An 18,756-nucleotide genomic window follows, 5' to 3' on the forward strand; every position below is an offset into this window, starting at 1 on the left:
ACCTGGGGCACGTAGGGCAGCCGGGCTGGGGAGTGGGCAGTGAAAGAGGGGTGACACCCCAAAAGGGGATCCTAAATCCCCGTGCTGCACCCTCCTGCACTGCTCAAGTGCCCGACCCTGCACCCACAGCGGTGCTGGCACACGGCAATGTCACAAGGTGCCAGCACTGGTGGGGACCCCCCAGCCATGCCCAGCCCTCCCTGGCACAAACCCCTCGCAGCCCCCCCCCGGCCCCGGTCCCCCTCTGCCCTGTCCCCAGGAGTCACCCAGGTCCGCGGCCGCCGTCCCAGCCAGCGCCAGCAGCACCCACGGCAGCTCCATGGCGTCCTCCCGGTGCTGCTGGGTGCGCTGTCCTGTCTGCTCTCCCCGTCCCACTGCCGAGGGGACGAGCTGCCCCCGGTGCCCCCGCAGCAGGGACCGCCTGTCCCGGAGCCGGAGCCTCCCAGCCCCGCATTCCTGCACCGGCTCTGCCGGCCCGGCCCGGCCCCGCGGGCACAGGGGACACCTGAGCACCCCGAGCCACCCGCTGGGAACCCTGCGGGACCCTGGGGCACCTGCGGGGAGTCAGGGCACAGGGCAGTCATGTGAGAGGGGAAACTGAGGCAGAGGAGGCGCTGGGGCCATGTTCCGGATGGACTGGCAGGGCTCACAGACTTTGCTGGCGCTATGGGGCAGCCAGGCAAATTCGCCCCACCAAGACCCAACTCCCTGCGGATGCCTTGTGCCCACCAGGGCCCGGAGCCAGGCTGAGCCCGTGCCCGACTGGTTCGGGTGCCCCAGCCCTGCCCCGCGGGCAGGGAAGCGCTGCGGAGCATCACACCCGAACGAACCCGAACCCAGCGCTCCGGTGAGCGGTCCCACCCAGCAGCCGGGGCGCGGAACCCTCTTCAGCTCCGGGCCCACCCCACGCTGACATTTCCCCGTCTCTCGGGGCCCTTCCAAGCCCTCGGGACGGGAGCGGGAGCCCCTCAGGGCCGCTCCCTCTGCCGTGTTTGCCAAGGGGAGCGGCTGCGTGGGAGGAGATTCCCCCCCCTTCCCCAGGGGCCGGGACCGCGCCTTCAGATTAAGTGGAAATGGAGCATTCAAAGATTATTGCGTGGCGCAGCTGCAGAGGGGAAAAACAGGCGCAGCTGCAGCCTCTGTGCCTCCTCCCTCTCATCCCCCCTTATCCCCCACACCTGACCAGCAATGCCTTCCCCGGGACCCCCCAAATTCCCCCCGAGCCCTCGCCGGTGCTGCCCGGCCGGCAGGGTGCCCGCAGCAAGGTGAGGGCAGGGTGGGTGACGCGGGGGTGACGCAGGGGGACAGTGAGTCACAGTTTCACAGCTGCCGGTACCCAGCATAGCTGCGGGGTCACGGCTGGGCTAAGAATAACCAGCCTGAGGCAGATGAGCCATCCCTGCAGGGCTGGGGCAGACCCCCCTCTCCTCTGCTGGGGCTCCAGCTGGGGATGGGGGGCACAAAGCTCTTGGTCAGATGGGCCTGGGAGCATCATAAACATTGATCTGGGGCTCTGTCCCCTCCTGGCTCTGAGAAGAACCGTGGTTATGGTTTCTCCTCACTTTTCAAAGCATCTCCCTGAGCCTCCCACCATGCCTGAGCACCTGGCTCTGCCCCCTCCCACCCCTTGGATTCCCCTGCCACAGGGGTGAGGCCACCTTGGTGCCAGCACAGAGACAAGAGGGATTTTAGGGGATGTGTCCAAATCCAGGGCAGTCGGGGATGAGCTGCTGAGCTGGGCTGGCTCAGCACAGCCCGGCCCCTGCCCTGGACCAGCCCAGATGCAGGGAGGGAGGCTCCAGCTGATTCACACCCAGCAGCAGCTGCTGGAGATGCCTTAGGCCAGGCTCAGCAGGAAATTCTTGCTTTGTACAGGGCTGAATGAACCCTGCTTCCATTTTTGCTTCAATTCATTGCTTTGATTGCTGGCATAAGATGATCCAGGGATACAAAGCTGAGGTTTGAACTCAAGACCTCTCCCTTTTGCAACCAGGGTGGGAGAGGAGCAGACAGAGCCCATTTGTGCAGAGCTTAGCAACACAGACACGTCACTGCAGCTCCCCAGGAGCTGCCATTCCTGCAGCATGCCCAGGTTCCCCTGGATGGTTGAGGGGTTTTTCCTTAGAGCTGCAGGCACAAGATGGACACTGGGAAAAGCTCCACTGGCTGAGAAAAACCTTTAATCTTGATATTGGCATGACAGGAAGCAAAAAATGTTCCTCATCTGGAGAGCTGCCACAAAGCCCAGCCCCATCCCAGATTTCCCAGCAAGGAGGTGAAGTGGCAGATGGCACCAGTGCCAAAGGGATGGATTGGATGGATTTAGTGTGCAGCTGGGTCTGGTGGCTACAGGGAGAGGGAGAGCCAGAAACAGCTCTTCAAAAGATATCCGTTCCCAGGTGACAAGAAAAAGACATCAGCTCCCATGTGACACAGAGCCTGGGGACAATGTACAGCAAGGCCACTGGGGCAATGTCCCATTTGCAAGGTGCCAGCAGCCACAGCAGGGACAGGCTCTGAGCCAGAGCATTGCTGCTGGCACCTGGGCTGGCCACCTCTGCTGCTGGGAGGAAGGTGACTGTCACCAGCTGGTGGCACCAGCAGCACAAAGCACAGCAGCTCCTCCCCCTGCACAGGCTTCACTGAAGTGCTGCCATTTCACCTGAGACAAGGGGAGACAGGGACAGCTTCTGCCTCTCATCATTGGGATGAGAGCAGGGGGCTGCAGCTCCCCACAGGGTGGGCACTGTTAAGTCACCTGTGCTGGCACCATGGCACAGACCACAAAACTCCAGAGGCCAAAGCACTGGGGGCAGTGGCCTGGTGTGTCCCCCCAGCAGATCTGAGATCTGAGCTCTCCCTCCTGGCTGGATTCATGTCCATGGCTCCATGGAGCAGGCTGGTTCCCCAGAGCCACCCCAAGCCCCGAGGCAGCAGGAAGGCAGAGCAGGGTCTTGCTGTGAGAATGAAGAGTTTATTGGGGCTGAGCAGAGATACACAGCAGGAGGGAGGCAAGAGGTGCCTCAGACAGGGAGCTGATGTGTCCCAAAAGGAGGACCTTGTCTGACTTCCAAGGCACTCTCCTCTCCCATCCTGTCCCCAGGCATTCCCAAAGGAAGGTCCTGCCTTCCCCAGGGGATTTGTCACCTCAGTCCCATCCCAGCTGCTCCAGGCTGCAGCCATCAATCCCACCCAGAGACACAAGCACAGCTTCTACAAAAATATCCTTCCCTCCCCCACACCCCCCCCACCAAAAAAATGTGAAGAGCGGGCAGGGCTCCCACAGAACTGTTATTGCTCAGTGTGATGGGTGGTCAGACAGGGAGCTTAAGGCATCAGGAATAAGTGCACTAGTGGCCCCTGAGGCTCACTGGCCCAGGCAGTCCTCAGTGACACCCTGGGCAGCCAGCTCTGCCAGCACATTGTCCAGGTAGTTGGGGTCAGGGTAGCCATGGCCACTGAGGTTTGAGTCCATCTCAGTCTTGTGGTGGATCTCGTTCCACACCACCGTGTTGCTCTCGCCCGTGGTGTTGGAGGTGCCCACTGTGAAAATCAGGCGTCGCTTCCAGGCCACCTTCAGCAGCTCCAGGACCTACAGGGGGAAGGAAAAACAAAGCTAGGAGACTTGTGCCATGAATGCAGCTTGTCAGGAGGCTGCCAGCTGAAGCAGGGTGATGTTAGCAGGGTGTGATGCCTTACCTTCCTGCCCTTCTCGTTGTCTGGCAGGTAACAATAGCGAGGAAAGCCTCTGGCTGTGTATGGCATCCCAGGGTTGGGGTGCTCTGGGCCCTGCAAGAGATGAGACACGTTTGTCATGGACATATCCATCTTCAGATGAATTGGGCAACCCATCAACAGCAGGATCTGACACAGGCCCAGCCCAAACCAACTCTTCCATGTAGAGGTAGCAAGGTATTGTTGGTGAGTGCATGTCTGACTTGTTCTTCTAGGATACAAGAGTTTTACAGATCCTTCACCATGCTGGGATACAAAGCCAGATCTAAAATCTACCAAAATTCTGGTGAGAGATAGCCCCAAATCACTGCTTTTTCCATGTGCTCTGGTAACACCTTAAAAAGGCCACAGAGCTCAAACCTTTCAAAGTTCACTCCCACCAGTGAAACCAACATGAGTTATGAAACCAGACCATGGGATGTTTCCCACCTTGTGATCATGGACAGTCTCTTCCCTGCTTCAGGCAGGAAAAGATCTCTGATGGAGGAGACCCTCACATGTTGAAGAGCAGCCAGAGCAGCTGCTGGCTCCAGGCACCAGAGGCTGCTCAGCACAGGGCTGCCAGCAGGTGCTGCACTGGATCCCAGGTATTTTCTGGGAGGCTCTCCCAGCTTGTGCTCTCTGCCAGCAGGCTGGGCACTCACCTGGATGCCCCTGCTGATGTGATACACAATCCTGATTGTCCCACAGTCCTTGTGTCCTGGCAGGGACTGGGGGAAAGTGGAGATCTCCATCTTCCCTTTGGGCTGGGTACCGGTTTTCTCCCCGTAGATGGTTTTACAGGAGGGACACTGCAAACTGCCATCCTGCCAGGGGACAGAAGCCACATCAGAGCCCCAGAGCCACAAGCACACAGGGGCCTGGTGAGGATGGGCCAGCTCAGTACCTTGTTCCCGTTGGAGTACATGGCCAGCACGCAGAGCAGGTGGAAGGAGTGCTGGCAGCTCCTCAGGCGTCCCACGGCCTCTGGCCTGATGCTGCTGGAGGGGCACGAGTCGCTGTAGCCCGAGGGGGAGGAGAGCTTCTCCATGCAGATCATGCAGTCCTGGGGAGAAACCACCAGGTGGTGTGAGCACAGCCTGCTCCTGAGGGCTGACACACCAACGAGATGCTTCAGGAGGATTTCCTTCAGCTTTAATTGAGATTTAAGGACACAGAGACAGGTTTCCTTATCTGGCTGGTGTTGCTGCACTCCACTTCCTGCATTGTCCAGGAGGTGGAGAGCTGTCACCAGCCAGAGAGGAGAGTATGGTTACATCCTGCTTCTCTGCAGGATGGAAAAAAAAAGCTCCAGTGGCTCTCAGGGAAGACAGAGGGTGCATAAGCATTGGCTCTGTGGTTCAAAAATGGTTTGATCTGTAGTTTTGACCTCTCAGCACTGAGACCAAAACCAAACTTCTTCCTCTAAAGGAAATGGGGAGGCACTGTCAGGATGAGCTGCTCAACCCACACTGTGCCTTCATCACAGTCCACTGTGTTGTCACATGTGAATTTTGGGCAGTGCTAAGGACTCTCCACCTCACATCAACAGTGCCACTGCAAGCAGCACCATGTCCCACACCAGACACCCAATGAGGGACGGTCCTTGGGCACTGCTGTGGTTTCCCTGGCACCCCAGTGACCTGGGCAAGCTGGAGGTGCTTCACTGTCCTCTTACCTCATCAGCAGGAGCTCCCTTCAGCTCCTCCAGGTACTTCTTCACCACTGACTCTGGCTCTGTTGGTGTGGCTGCACAAGGAGAGATGAGACAGGCAAGTCAGACACTCTGTGCTGTGATGGGCAGGGTGGGGTGAGCTAGAGAGAAGGCAGACAAGCAGGTCACTGGCCAGGATGCCAAGGAGCAAGGTCAAGGTGGGAGGGGGAGAAGAGAAGACTCCAACAGATCCCTACAGGCCCAGCAAAGGCTTTGCTGTCAGCCATGGCTCCCACTAGGGCTGGGAGTGCCACAGACAGATGTGCAGCTGGTGTGCTGCTGTTCTCCTCACACACCCCAAGTGACACCAGGCATGTCCCAGCTGGACTTTGTGCACACCAGAAACCAGCTGGGATCAAACCTGGCAGCTTTGATGGGACAGAGGATCACAGAGTCTGTGTTGTCAAAGGAGAAAAAAGGCATTTCCACACCACCCCAGCAAGGAAAGCCAGCAACACTCTGAGCTTCAGGCCCAGCTCTGGATGCAGCACAATGAACTCCACATCCTCAACATCAAACAGTGGCCTTGGTCCTGAGCTTCCACACACTCACACCTGGCAAGACACAGTGCAAGTCACTAGGTGTATAAAATAAACCAGCTTTGAACATGAACCCTACTTGCAGCATGAGAGAGTATCTTTGCATCTCCCCAAATACAATCCCTGGTCCCACCCACCCAGGCACAGACACCTGAGCAGCCCCAGCCTGGTCCCTGGAGGCCTCGTGGGATGAAGCAACAAACATCACACAACAGCAAGATCCAATCACCACTGAGTGCATCCACTGCCACCTGAGCTCCCAGCCCACCCTCCTGGGGCTGCCCAGCAAGGCCTGGCTCAGGGAGGGAGCATCCCATGCCCCTGGGGGAGAGGAGAGGAGCTCCTCACCAGCACCAGGCCTGCCACAGAGGCTGCCAGGCTTTCCACCAGCCTGGGACAGGAAACGTTTGCACAAGTGATGCTACAGCTCCACCTGGCAGGAGGCAAAGAGAGATCAGACACTTGGCTTGGGGGAACCTCATCTTTCCTTCCCAAATCCACTCCTGGGGGCACCAGGAGAAAGCAGTGCTGTGCCAAACAGGCTGGCCAAGGTGTAGCTCTTCCTTCTCCCATCTCCATCCTGGCCAGATGGAAGCTTTAGCATGGAGAGTGCTGCTGCTCCCAACTCCACACTCCCAGGAGGACACAGAACATCACCCATGGAGCAGCCAGGGATCAGAGCTGCAGCTGTACCTGCACTACCCCTCTGCAGCTCCCTCCATCCACTCTGGGGCTCCCAAGCATTGGCTCTGTGGTTCAAAGAGCTGCACATCAAGAGGCAGCCTCTGGAGCTGCTATTCCAGTCCAAAAATCCATGTCTGACTCAAGCAGGAAGGAGGGGGTGCTATTTTCTGCACAAACACTTTTCATGGAGAGAAAACATGAAGCAGAAGGGAAGTGGTGTTGAACAGGCAAAGGCCTGGATGGCACAGATCCAATCCCAGGTAAAGTCCCTCATTCCCTAGAACAGAGCAAGGCAGAGCACCAACATCCTTTAGCTGAGACTGAGGAGCTGTGGGCTGGACCCTCCTAAATGAAAACACAGTCATTAAGATGAGTTATTTTCAGAAGGGGATTCCTGGCCATCCTGAAGCCTGTGATTTCTGGCAGCAGCAGCAGCAGGAAGGGATGGCTGAGCACACAGAGCAAGAAGAGGAGCCCAGGAGGTGAAGGGACATTCACTCCAAGTGCCAGTGCTGGGCAGGAGGGATTCCTGGTATCTCAGGCAGAGCAGGGCTGTGAGCACCAATCTCTGGACATCCCAAGGCAGATAGGTGGCAACAGGATTGAGCATTAAGCCAAAGAACAACACAGAAGCAGGTGTTTTCCTCTTTCCTCTTCAGGGCCCAAAATCCCCTGGAAAAGCATTTCCAAGAACTGTCCCTAGAGCAGGAAACAGGGAGGAGCCTGGGCAAGCCTCAGGCTTCCACCTTTGAGGCCAAGGGTTCAGCAGTGCCAGGAGCTGCTTCAAGGTCTCATCAGCAGATCTCACAGGGAACATGGCTCCTTGTCTTGTCTTTTCCAAAAGAAATTCCAGGAATTCTCTGCTGGGACCTTGCTTGCAGGCAGAGGTAGGAATGAGTCTGAAGGGGAGGAGATCAGTCTGAGCTGTCCCAGCTCTCTGTGCCTGGCACCCCCAGCTGGGTGTTCTGTGATGTCTGTGCTCCTGGCAAACACAGGGTGGCACTTTCAATCAGCTTCTGGAGACCTTCATGGCCCTACAGGAGATGGAGGCTTCAGCTCCTTCTGCTTCACAGGTTTTAGGAAGGATGCTTCTATTCTTCTAGCTATTATCTCCCAAGGGCATCCACTTCCATGATGATCACTGTGTTCCCATCCCTGTGGATCCTCTGCTGCCTGACAGACAGACAGACCAACACCAAGTCCTTCTCCACCCAACCTGCATTTTCCAGGTGGCTCTTTCTGAAGTGTCCTTCTTGTCTCCTCTGGCTTTGGGCTGGAGGAAGCAGAGCCTAAAAGATGCACAGCCAAGGTGAAGACAGCAAGGAGGGGATGTGACACCAGCAGCAACACCTGCCCTGCCCTTGGCTGAGAGCCCCAGCTCACCTGCTCCCACCTGCACAGCAGATCTCAGGAGCAGCTTCTCTGGAGCAGCTCCAGGGAACAAAGAGATAAGTCACCCAAGAACTGGCCAGGCTCGTTCAGATGAAATCAATGAAAGGAGACAAAAGTTCTGGTGCAGAGCTGGGTAACAGCGAGACAGGAAAGTCCTTGGGATTTTGGGCATTAGGATGGAGCTGGGGGAAGCAAGCAGGCAGAAGGTGATGCAGCCCTCAGCTACCCTGAGGAAACCCATGCCTGATGGATTTGCACTGTGGCATCTGCAATCTGTCCCTGTCACTTGGCTGTGACAAGGCTCTAATGCATTTAGAGCCACCAAAGCTGCCTGGAGAGACAAAGGGCTGGGCAGCCCTGACACTTCAGAAAAATCCATCCCCAGCTGCAAGGGTTTCAAATGCCAGTCCCAAAGAAGATGCTGAGAGCTCTCTTTCAGGAAGGGTAGCAAACCCACATGGCCTTCCTTGGGCAGAGCAGCACATCTGGCTGCCCACAGCCCAGCAGCACAGGGGGAGCCAGCTGGGACCATGGCACGAGCCACGTGTGCTCCAGCACATGAATCACTTCCTTACAGGGCTGTTTACTCCATAATGAAGTGTTTGCCTCCAAATCTTTGTTCTGGCCATCCCCTGGGATCATCAAAGCCTGGCCAGTCCCCAGAGTTGTCTGGATTCAATAGTGGATTGAAAATGGACTGGAAGAATCAAGCAGTGCTGTTTATCTCCAGCTGGCCCAGAGCTGTGCTACAGATTTATCCAGGATGCCAAAGAATGTTTACCATTCTCTCATTTACAAAGAGAGGAATATCAAATTGTTTTTAATGCTTCCTCTTCCTCCCTGTAGATAATAAGCTGCTTGCTGCAGCAAGGGCTTTCCATGGGCAACATTTAACAGATGTGTTTTGAATCCTTGCACAGCAACCAGTAATGTCTCCTTCTGTAGCCCTAAACAAGCCATATGCTTTCCAGCAGGCTTTTTTTGATACCCTCTGCAGGCCAGACACTGTTATTCTTAGTTATATGGACAGTCACACAGCTCCCATCACCTCAGCTCCCTGAACTTGCAAATGCTGTGTCTACAGATTTCTCCATATTCAGCATTTCAGCAGGATAATCAGTGACCAGGCTGCTCTGGTCAGAGCATCCCTGTTTTCTGTCTCCTTCAGCAGATGTTTCCCCATGAGAACAACAAACTCTCCCAGCTCTGAGGGGCTCCCCAATCCCACAGGTACTGGCACAGTCTGTACCTCCAGCTGCAGGGGGATAGGAAGGAGGATGAGTGTGCTCCTCTCCTTCCTCACTGCAGCACCTGCAGTGACTGCCCATCCCAGAGAGGATGAAACCTCCTCACCAGGTGGAAGTGGGCAACAAGTGACACAGCAGAGCCAAACAGCCCCTGGAGGTCCTTGCAAAGGTTGGGGAGGCCAGCAGCATGCACAAACAGCATGTGGAGAGAGCAGGACAAGCCACACCTGCCCTACTGCCTCCCTGCCAGGTCCCAGCAGTGCTGGCACAGGGCAGCACCAACCCATGGGGATGGCAGAGGCTGCCAGGCCCTGTGCCAGCCTGGAGAGCACAGAGCCTGCCCAGAAACTACAGCTTCCCCAAGCCCTGCAGCACCTGGCTGCACCAGAGCCATCCCTGCCAGAGCAGCAACAGCGCTAACGAGTCCTGACTAATTAGTGCCTCTGTTTAACACACCTCAGCTTTTCACTGAGCCAGCTGCAGATCCAGCAGCACTGCCTGGGAGCAGCAGCAGGGAGGGAGAGGGGGCTCATCAGGGGCACTCTGCACCCATCACCAGCTGGCTGTGGTCACTGCAAGGCTGGGTCTGGTCCTGGATGCAGAGAGCTCTGTGTGAGATCTCCAGGATGGAAAATCCTCAAGGGAAGTGGCCAAGAACACACAATGCAGAAATTCAGGGTCTGTGAAGGGAAAGAACAGTCTGGCCAAGAGTCAGGCTCGGTACCTGCACTGCAGAATGATGTTCCTCAGCCCTGAGGGGTGTTGTACAAACACAGCTTGTTCCTAGAATGGACTGCACACACTCTGTACCCCAGAAGTGAGGCACTCCACAGGACTGGCATGCCAGCCCACACCACCAGCAATCCTGCTTTTTAAAATAACAGGGGGGGATTTTACCAACCTAAAGCACTGAAAGGCTCCCTTCTCATGGGTGAGTGTGGGAAAGGGCTGATCTGCAAGTCTCCTCTGCAGGATGAGGACAGCTGGGACAAATCCTTCCACGCTGGATGGAAGGAGATGCTTGATGCCCCTTTCCCATTCCATTCTTCCTGCTGGTGCTGCCCCTCTGCTCCTCCAGACACGTCCCAGCCCCAGCAGGTGGCATTGCAGAGCTGGCAGGGAGGTGACAGCCTGCCCTGGGGCTGAGCCAGCACTGAGGAGCTGAAGTGATGCTGAGGGGGTGCACAGACACAGACACAGCCACTGGACACACCCAGGGCAGTGTGTGCTGCTCTCACCTCCCAGCCCATGTCCCACCCTTCCCACTCCCTGCCCTGCTGCTCTCCCCACCCAGCCCAGAGGTCACAAGACAATTCTCCTGCTAACATCCCACCCTCAGAGCAGCCTGGCTGCTCACACAGTGCCAGGGAGGGCTGGATGCTGGCAGCAGACAGACCCCACAGAGGAGAAGGCAGCAGCCAGCCAGGCTGTGTCTGTGGCCACCCTGTGACCTAAAATACAGTGTTTCATGTCACTGAGCAGCAGCAGGTGACCAACAGCAGTGCAGGCCTGGCCCTTTTGTTGTTTTGGCTCCTCCACAAACTGGGGCAAGCCAGTGCCTCTGTGGGAGGGCCTGGCCTCACCACAGCTCCCTTCTGGCACTTTGCAGGGCATCCCCACCACCCAGCCCTCATTGCTGCCCATGCCACAGCCCCACCACACTGCCAGCTGGATCCTCATCCAGCCCCTCTGCCACCCTCCTCAGCTCTTCTCCTTCACCTCCCATTTTCCTTTGCTCCTCCTGTTCTCTGCTGCTTCTCCTGCCGCCCCTGCTTTCTCCTCCCCCTCCATCACACATCCTACTCCACATTTGCTTTCTCACTCCTTCTCACAGCTCTCTCCAGAATGCATTTCCATAAAATACCTCCCTCCTCATTTCATTTCTATTTTCCTTCCTGCCTCCTTCAGACAGCTTTGGACCTCATGGACTCCAAAGAGAGAAAAAGGCACAAAAAAATCTCCCCCCAGACAGGCAGATGCCTCTTCCTCTCCACCACTGGGCTCTTTCCTTTCTTAAATGTAGAGATCTGTGTTGAACATCTCCAGTCCCACCTGGCATATCCAAAGGGGGACATGCTGTAGGTGAGGTGGTGTTGACACCCCAGTGCCAAGGCTGGCAAACAACCCCTACAGCTACACCAGGATGGATTCACACCTGCCCCTGCAGAGTCCCAGGCATATGGATGGGATTGGATGGCATCCAGGCTCTCAGCTCTGTGAAGGTGAGAGGGGCCAGTGAGATATGAAAAGGAGAAATGAAAGCCCTGCCCTGGAGAGGGCTCCACTCAGCAAGAGAGCTGAGGTCATCCATCCCTTCCTGACAGCACACATCCACCAGAGAGCACTCCACTTCACTCCCTTCCACCCCAGACTGAGGTGGAGAGAACAAATCCTCTGCAGTTTGACCTCAAAAGCCTTACATGACTCAGGAGCCTGCTTGTCTGGGAGATCCTTGTCATCCCATGACTCAATCATGGCTCAATCAAGAAGTAAATCTTCTCTGCAGAGCACATATGGATTTGTTGTTCTTCTCAATGGTCCCACCAACACCTCAGAAGGTCCTGGTACGTGGACACTCCCCAGGAGGGTGCAGCAGGATCACAGGGGAGGCTGGTGGAGTCTGACATGCAGAGCACAGATCTGTTCCAGCTTTCATTTTGTGTGGAAACAAGCTGACCTACCACAGGACCACACCTACTTCACCATGTTATTTTAGAGGTTGTGAGAGAGCCTGCAGGTCAGGGCAGACATGTCCTGGGATGAACATCATCAGTCAAACCAAGAGCCAAGAGGGTCGGGGGAGAGAGACAAGAGGAAAAAAGAGGGGTGCAGAGAGATAAAGAGAAGGATATGGAAGCAAATATCAGAGTTTGAGCAGGAACTACCTTTCTTGGACACTTTCCTCCCCTCCTTAACTGAGCTGTGTTTTTTAGTGGCCTTATGGGTGCTGGCAGCTTGAGGCACACGGGTGAGGTGCACGGGCAGTCCGGCGGCTGACATCAGAATAGCTGTCATGCCTACAGTGGTACAAGGTCAACATGCAGGAAGGAAACAATGGGGAAACACATTCATTAAAATAAAAAAAAAAAACAAAACTTGAACCTTTCAAAGAAAATCAAAATAAAGTCAAATCAAATAAAACCTTTAGCCCTTAGTTGTGAGGGCGTAAAACGTCCGAGAGGTCACAGGGTGGGAGTCAGCACAAGGAGAGGATCTGGAGGTTTTCAGAGGGAGGAGCCCAGGCAGCAAATTAAGGGAGGGAAATGTGGGCACATGGTTTGTCTGTGACCCTTTGTGCTGTGTGACTTTCCTCTTTGGGCTTTAGGGCTGCTCAGGCACTGAGTTTGCTGTGGTGCAGAGCTCCCTGCTGCCCTGGAAGCAGCCTGAAGGATGAAGGGCATCACCCATAACCCCTACAGGTGCTGCTCAGCTGCTGCCCCCTAAAACCAAACATTTCAACAGTGTCACACTGAACCAATCCCCCTTCAAACACACCAGGGCAGAGCTGCCCCACACAGCCCCCCACAGCCTCTCCTCCCTGGCACTCTTGGTTTTCCCTCAATGCAATCCTCAACCTCCCCCATCCCAGCCAGCTGTATCCATGGGATGCAGTTTGATAAAACTAATGAATCATTAAAAAGGACAGCCATTCCCTGAAGGTAAAACTGGCACACACAAAGCTACAGGACTCATCATGCTGATCCAAGATGATGTTTGCCTGTGAAATCCAGGCTGGTTACAAATCATAACATTTCCAAGGTACCACACTGCTCTCACACTTACATCCAAGACAACACCTGCTTTTGCTTTCCCTAGAGCCACTTCCCACCTGCAAAAAGCAGCAGCAGAAATAAGAAAAAAATGCTTATAGCTGCAAACCAACAGCAGAAAACCTAAAAGCCAGCATTTCCTCAGAAATCCTCTCTGAGGGCAGACCATGCAAACCACATCCTAATGCTACAGACATTCCAGCTCAGTAACACATGGCCAAAGCTGAATTTCCAAGCATTTTATTTTTGCAAGCCTCTATTCAGTCATACGGGGAAAGGAAGATTCTAGAGCACATTTGTTCAGGACAAAAATGAGGCACCTTGCCCACACATGACTGAAAAATCGAGTTATGATGGGAAGCATCAGCTTTGTGTGCAAGTGGTGAGACTATTTTCTACCTCAAATATGCAACCAGTCAGGAACATGTGTCCTGTGACTACAAATCCCCTGAGCAAAGCCTGCCTCAGTGCCCCACAAGCAGAACTACTCCTACACAGTGCTGACCACAATTTGTACCTCCTTCTCCTAAGGTCTGAGCACAAATATTCCAGAAGCTGTTCAACTCCTTTCTTGACAGCCACAGTTGAATGTTTTTACTGAAACTTTCCCATCTAAAGGCCAAAAGGCAGACAGAAGGGGTTTCACCAGAGAGGGAGAGGGACAGAGATGGAGGAAGGAGTTTCCCCAGGGTTACTTTTGCAAGAGCTGGGCTGCCCACAAGAGCAGGCTGCCCAATGGATGTTGAAATGGAAATGGGTAACCAGGCAGCAAAGGGTCACCCTCAGAGGGGATCCAGCTCTGAGATCTAGGGTTCTCCCAGGTCCCAGGAGCTGCAGAGCCAGAGGAGGATCTCCAAAGCACACAGAGGCCAGGTTAGTTCCCCTTGCCCTACTGGCAGCACCAGAGCTCACCAGATCCAGAAATTTCACCACCAAAATTTCTCCCTTTAAGTCCTAACTAAAGGCCACAAGCCCAATGCAAGCTTCCAACCCATCAAAGCCAGCAGTGCACCACTCCCAGGGAGCCTTAAGGAACAGTTTAATGTCCTCAGAACTAAAAGCTATTTGTTTTTTCACGGGTGCAGCTGAGCCCCAAAGCCCAGCAGCAGCACAGCTGCCCCCTGCACCTTTCAGGTCCTTTTCCCTTCCAGCAGGGAACACTCACAGGCATTCCAAGCAGAGCAGCAGCAGCTCTGACTAGAGAGGCTGCAGGAACAAAATTCTTGAGAGACAGGGAAGGTCTCCCAGCACAGCTGGGGAAATCATCTCAGTCTGACCCCACTGAGGCTGCACAACACTATTCCTAGAACTGGTGCAGAAAAAGCTCTAAAAAAGCTGTTTCTAAGCAGTGCAGCAGCACTGATGGCACAGACTGACATTTGAAAAGCGAGTCCAAAGACTACCAGGGATTATCACCACCCACGCACAGCTGTCTGATAGGCAAATGCAAAATTAATGTGTTCTTCTGAAGAGATCAATACTGCCTTGCTAACATTAGCTGCCAGAGCTCAGGAGAAAAAAGAAAAAAAAGAGAAAATAGAAGTGCAGGTTGAACAACTGGCTTCAGACTCTCAATGGCAGAGGGAGACAAAATTCAGACCAAGCAAAAAGCAGGAGGCACAGAAGCTCAGGTGAGTTCAGCTATTCTGTAACACAGCCCCCTCATACCTGGAATAAGATGTCCAAAACTGCCTGCCAGCATCATGAATCAGCACAAAAAAACCCCAAAAACTACCAACCAAAAATCCACCATTTGTTCCACAAACTTAATTTTCTTTTTCTGAGCTGCATTCCCATCTACAACTCCACACAGAAACCCAAGCTCAGGGCAAAGAGGGACCAGGAGAATTATCCCAACTCAATGTTCTCCTATCTTACATTGGTCAAGAAAAGGTCTAAGTGGGAAATGACCTTTTCTTGGCCAATTTTAAACCTTCTGCTGCCTTAGGAGCCACATGCAATGAATCTTCTTCTGCAGATTCAAGTCAAGAGAGCACTCAAAAATGTTCTGGTGTTGCATTGCTCTGCTTCCTCATGTCAACCCCCAGCAGTAATGCTGCCTTTAAAGTTTAAATACAATTCTGGAAATCTCAACATTATCAATCCTCCCACAAGTCTGGGGACTGCAGTCCCCAGGCAGTGACATCCCTGACCCAGGCCTTAGGTGGGAGAGCATTTTCCTACAATTTGCCAAAACAATACAGACACACATCACATTTGCAGATGGAGTCTCCAATTCTCAGAATTTCAAGTCAGAACCTGTTCCAGGCATCTGTGGAGTTATGCCAGGAGCAAGTGCAGCCCTGGACCTGGAGAAATTCTCACCTGAATGCAAGTTGCAACATGACAAGTTTGCCCAGACCACGATTGCTTTGGATATGCTCCTGTGAGACTTCCTGCTGCTCACTAGCTAGTCCAGGAGCTTGAAAAATATTATTTTATATGTTCCTACTTTCCATTGGGCTCTGGGTTTCCTCCCTGCAAGGACTGCAGGAGGGAGGAGACAGAAAGCCTTGCAAGGAATCCTTTGGGATCTGATCTGATTCTATGTGTGCAATAACCACATACAGAACTGCCTTTTTTTTCTCTTGCTCAAAGCCTCTTATTTGGCCAGAAATAAAAAATTAGTGGCTCCTTGGGGTAAAATTATTTTCACTGGAGCTATGACAACATCCACCAACTTTTTTTTTTCAGCCTGCTGTGTAAATAAGGGAGTTTTTGTAATATCCTGTGCAGAAGCTGAGCACAGGAAAAACAGCCTGACATTATGTAATGAGTGTTGGCCACACAGTCACTCCCACCCAGCCCAACACTGACCTGGATTTGCACAGGCCTCAGACTGGCACAGGGCAGAGCTTACCTTCAGATAATGTGAGATCTCAGAAAAGCATTGCTAATATGTACAATTATATCCACCAGCAAAATCAGTATGGTTAGTACATCCCCAAATGCACCAGCTCCTGGAATCATGCAAACAAGAAACACCCAGTTTTATTTAACAAAAAGCTCCTTTTCAGACTTCATTTTAGACATAGTATTAAAGGGCTTTTATTTGAGTACCTTGCCACCCCTCAGCCCCAAGGCACAGAAGCTAAAATCCATTATTCCCAGGAAATGTCAGTCCAGCTGATGCTTAAACACCAACACTGTGGTTAAACAGTTTGCTTAGACCTGTTTGGCATTTCACTCTACTGATCAAATACTTGAGGGAAAAGAAAAAGCTTAAAAGATAAGTTTCCACATGCACTTTGAAGTATTAAAATAGCAGAAAGCAAGGAAAAAAAATATACTTTTTTGTAGAAAACATGGTTTTAAAGTTAGTCTCATGATTTCTGGGATCCCAAGAGGTGCTTCCCGAAGATGTGGGGTTGACAGTGTTACAAAGCCCCAAGCACACAAACAAGTCCCAGCTTCTAATTCAGACTCACAGCATTCCTCCTCTCCTGTTTAGCCACCAGAAGTTCCCTCTGCATCCCAGAGCTGCACCTGCAGCATTTCTCAACATCACCCATGAGATTCAGGGTTGTATCTGCCCAGCTTCAAACCAGAGCCAAAGCTGCTGAGATACCAGGGGATGGAGACCAAGACACATTTCCCAAAATAAAAATAAAGCCTCTTTTATTTACAACTGAGACTTCTCTCCTCCCACAACACTGTCCTCCCAGCCTTCACTGATGCTGTTGGAAGCAGTCACACAGTGGGGACTGGAAAAACAAAAGGAGCTCAGCCTGTGTGAGAGAATAACCTGAGGAATGAGTAACTTGGACACCATCAGCAGGATTTTAATTATGAACAAAATACCACTTCCCAGAAGAGGCTCTAAAAACAGAGAGCAGAGCACAGAGGGGAAGAAGGTGTCCCTAAAGACCCAGCCAATTAATATTTCAGCAAAATTTTTCCTTTTTACCAGAACCCCATTGCTTGCTTTTCACCAGAAATACCCCAGAGATTTACCTTCCTTCCACTCCCTAATTAACTTGTATTAATTTTTCCTCTGTTTCCATGTGACTTTGAGGACTCAAATTCAGATTTCCCTCCTCCCTTGCACCTCTGAGGTGTGGGACACTTGGCAGCAGGCAGCACAGCACCCAAAGCTGTGTTGTGTAAAAACCTGGATCCCAAGGAGCTGCTTCTGCACTTCCCTACATCTCTGTGTGCCTCATGCTGGCTGCCCCAGGGAGAGGTAAAGAATATCAAAATCAGGAATTATCCCTTCTTTTACACCCCCAGACTGCAAGAACACAGATACCAATTACAATTTTAACCATTCTATTGTATTAAATGGCAGCAAATGGTTTATTCTGTTGGGATTTCCTGCTGCCTTTTCTATCTCAACATGGCACCAGACTGCACACAATTCACCTCCTGTGCAAGGAGAATGAGATCACAGCAACAACATCAACACAGCCTAGATTCATCAGCTCTGGGCTGAATTTACCTTTCTGTGATTAAGCACCTAATGACACAGCCAGGGCATGAAAGGCTGAGCTGTTACAAGCAAGGGGAGCTCTGCTCAGGTCACCCACCTAGACAAGGGCTGAGTTTGACTTCACACCTCGTTTCCACAGTGATTTATTAAGGAGGAGACAGTTGGGCTGCGTGTCAGAGGACACCTGGGTTAGTTTTCATTTCAGACACATGCAGGGCAGTTCTCAGATGGTGCCAATGTTAGATGAAGGGAAACATCAATTCTTCTCAGCCAGGGTAAAACTTGGCACTCAACACCTTTTCTGGAATAAGGTGGGAACCACTGTCTTGAAAAACAAGAATGTAACTGGCTCTGCTCACTCAGGAGCAGAGTTTGGTGTGCCAGGAGATAATAACCTCGAGAGACCATGCATGGACAAGAGACAGAGGAAGGAGAGGGTTAACACACATTCTGTAGAGTCTGCAACAGAGAAAACTCCAGAAAATATCAGATATCAGATGTTTAGCACTCCTCCACCAGGTGATGATACAGTTTTGAGAGCACAGCTGGTACCACAGCACCCAAATCCCCCAGTTCCACCACACCAGGGTCACTGGTTTGACACTGGCTGAGCCAAACACAGCAAAGGTGCCACTGGCTTTGGGCACAGCAACACTTCCATGGGAAGCTGACAGCATAAATTGGCATTTTCAAGGCAAAGCCATTTCAACTTTAACAAGCAAATCTACTCTGAAAAGGAGCATTGAAAACTGGCACTTTCATCCCTCCCAGATATATTGCTCAGTATGTTTAGTAGTGTGTTCACAGGTTTGGATAACAAGCAAACCAGGAGACAATGTCTGATTCAACTTCTGTCCCCCTTTCCCAACACAAGACATCACAATCCTCTTTAAACTAAAGACCATCAGAGCTTTTTTTTTTAAATAAAGCCACATTGCAAAAAATCATATTAAAAACCACACAAAATCTCACACCACTCCTCTCTTTTGACTTTAAAAAAAGCAGAAAATAGCAGCTAGCACTGAGCTTGATTCACAGGCCCTTTTCCTTTGCTACTTGCTCATCCACATGTACAGGAAAAGATGAATAGCCATGCCTCAAATAATCCCACTTATTTTGAAAGACTCAGGATGATAAAAACAGTTCATAAGGTTTGCCTATCTCATTCTGCCCCAAACCTTCCCTCTTTGCTTTTCTGGAAAATCTTTGGGTCTAAAACCTCAAAGGCCAGCAATGTTTCTGACTCTTTCCATAAGTCAAAATTAGA

At 52.5% G+C, this 18,756-nt stretch overlaps 1 protein-coding gene across 2 annotated transcripts in view; it reads right to left on the reverse strand.

The window, feature by feature from the left end:
• Window positions 1-2,954: 2,954 nt before the first annotated feature.
• DTX2 (deltex E3 ubiquitin ligase 2) overlaps window positions 2,955-18,756 on the reverse strand; it is a 36,298-nt gene continuing 20,496 nt past the window's right edge. Inside the window, exons 5-10 of one of the 2 annotated variants that reach the window (XM_063174072.1) lie at window positions 12,176-12,307; window positions 5,393-5,463; window positions 4,622-4,780; window positions 4,380-4,541; window positions 3,700-3,789; window positions 2,955-3,592 (exon numbers count right to left, since the gene is read on the reverse strand). In XM_063174072.1, coding sequence (XP_063030142.1) covers window positions 3,368-3,592; window positions 3,700-3,789; window positions 4,380-4,541; window positions 4,622-4,780; window positions 5,393-5,463; window positions 12,176-12,307 — 839 coding nt within the window. In that variant the 3' untranslated portion in view covers window positions 2,955-3,367. The remainder of the gene's footprint in view (window positions 3,593-3,699; window positions 3,790-4,379; window positions 4,542-4,621; window positions 4,781-5,392; window positions 5,464-12,175; window positions 12,308-18,756) is intronic. The other variant, XM_063174073.1, reaches the window with a different exon arrangement.

Source organism: Melospiza melodia, chromosome 21 (assembly GCF_035770615.1).
Source record: "Melospiza melodia melodia isolate bMelMel2 chromosome 21, bMelMel2.pri, whole genome shotgun sequence".
NCBI classification, from domain to species: Eukaryota; Metazoa; Chordata; class Aves; order Passeriformes; family Passerellidae; genus Melospiza; species Melospiza melodia.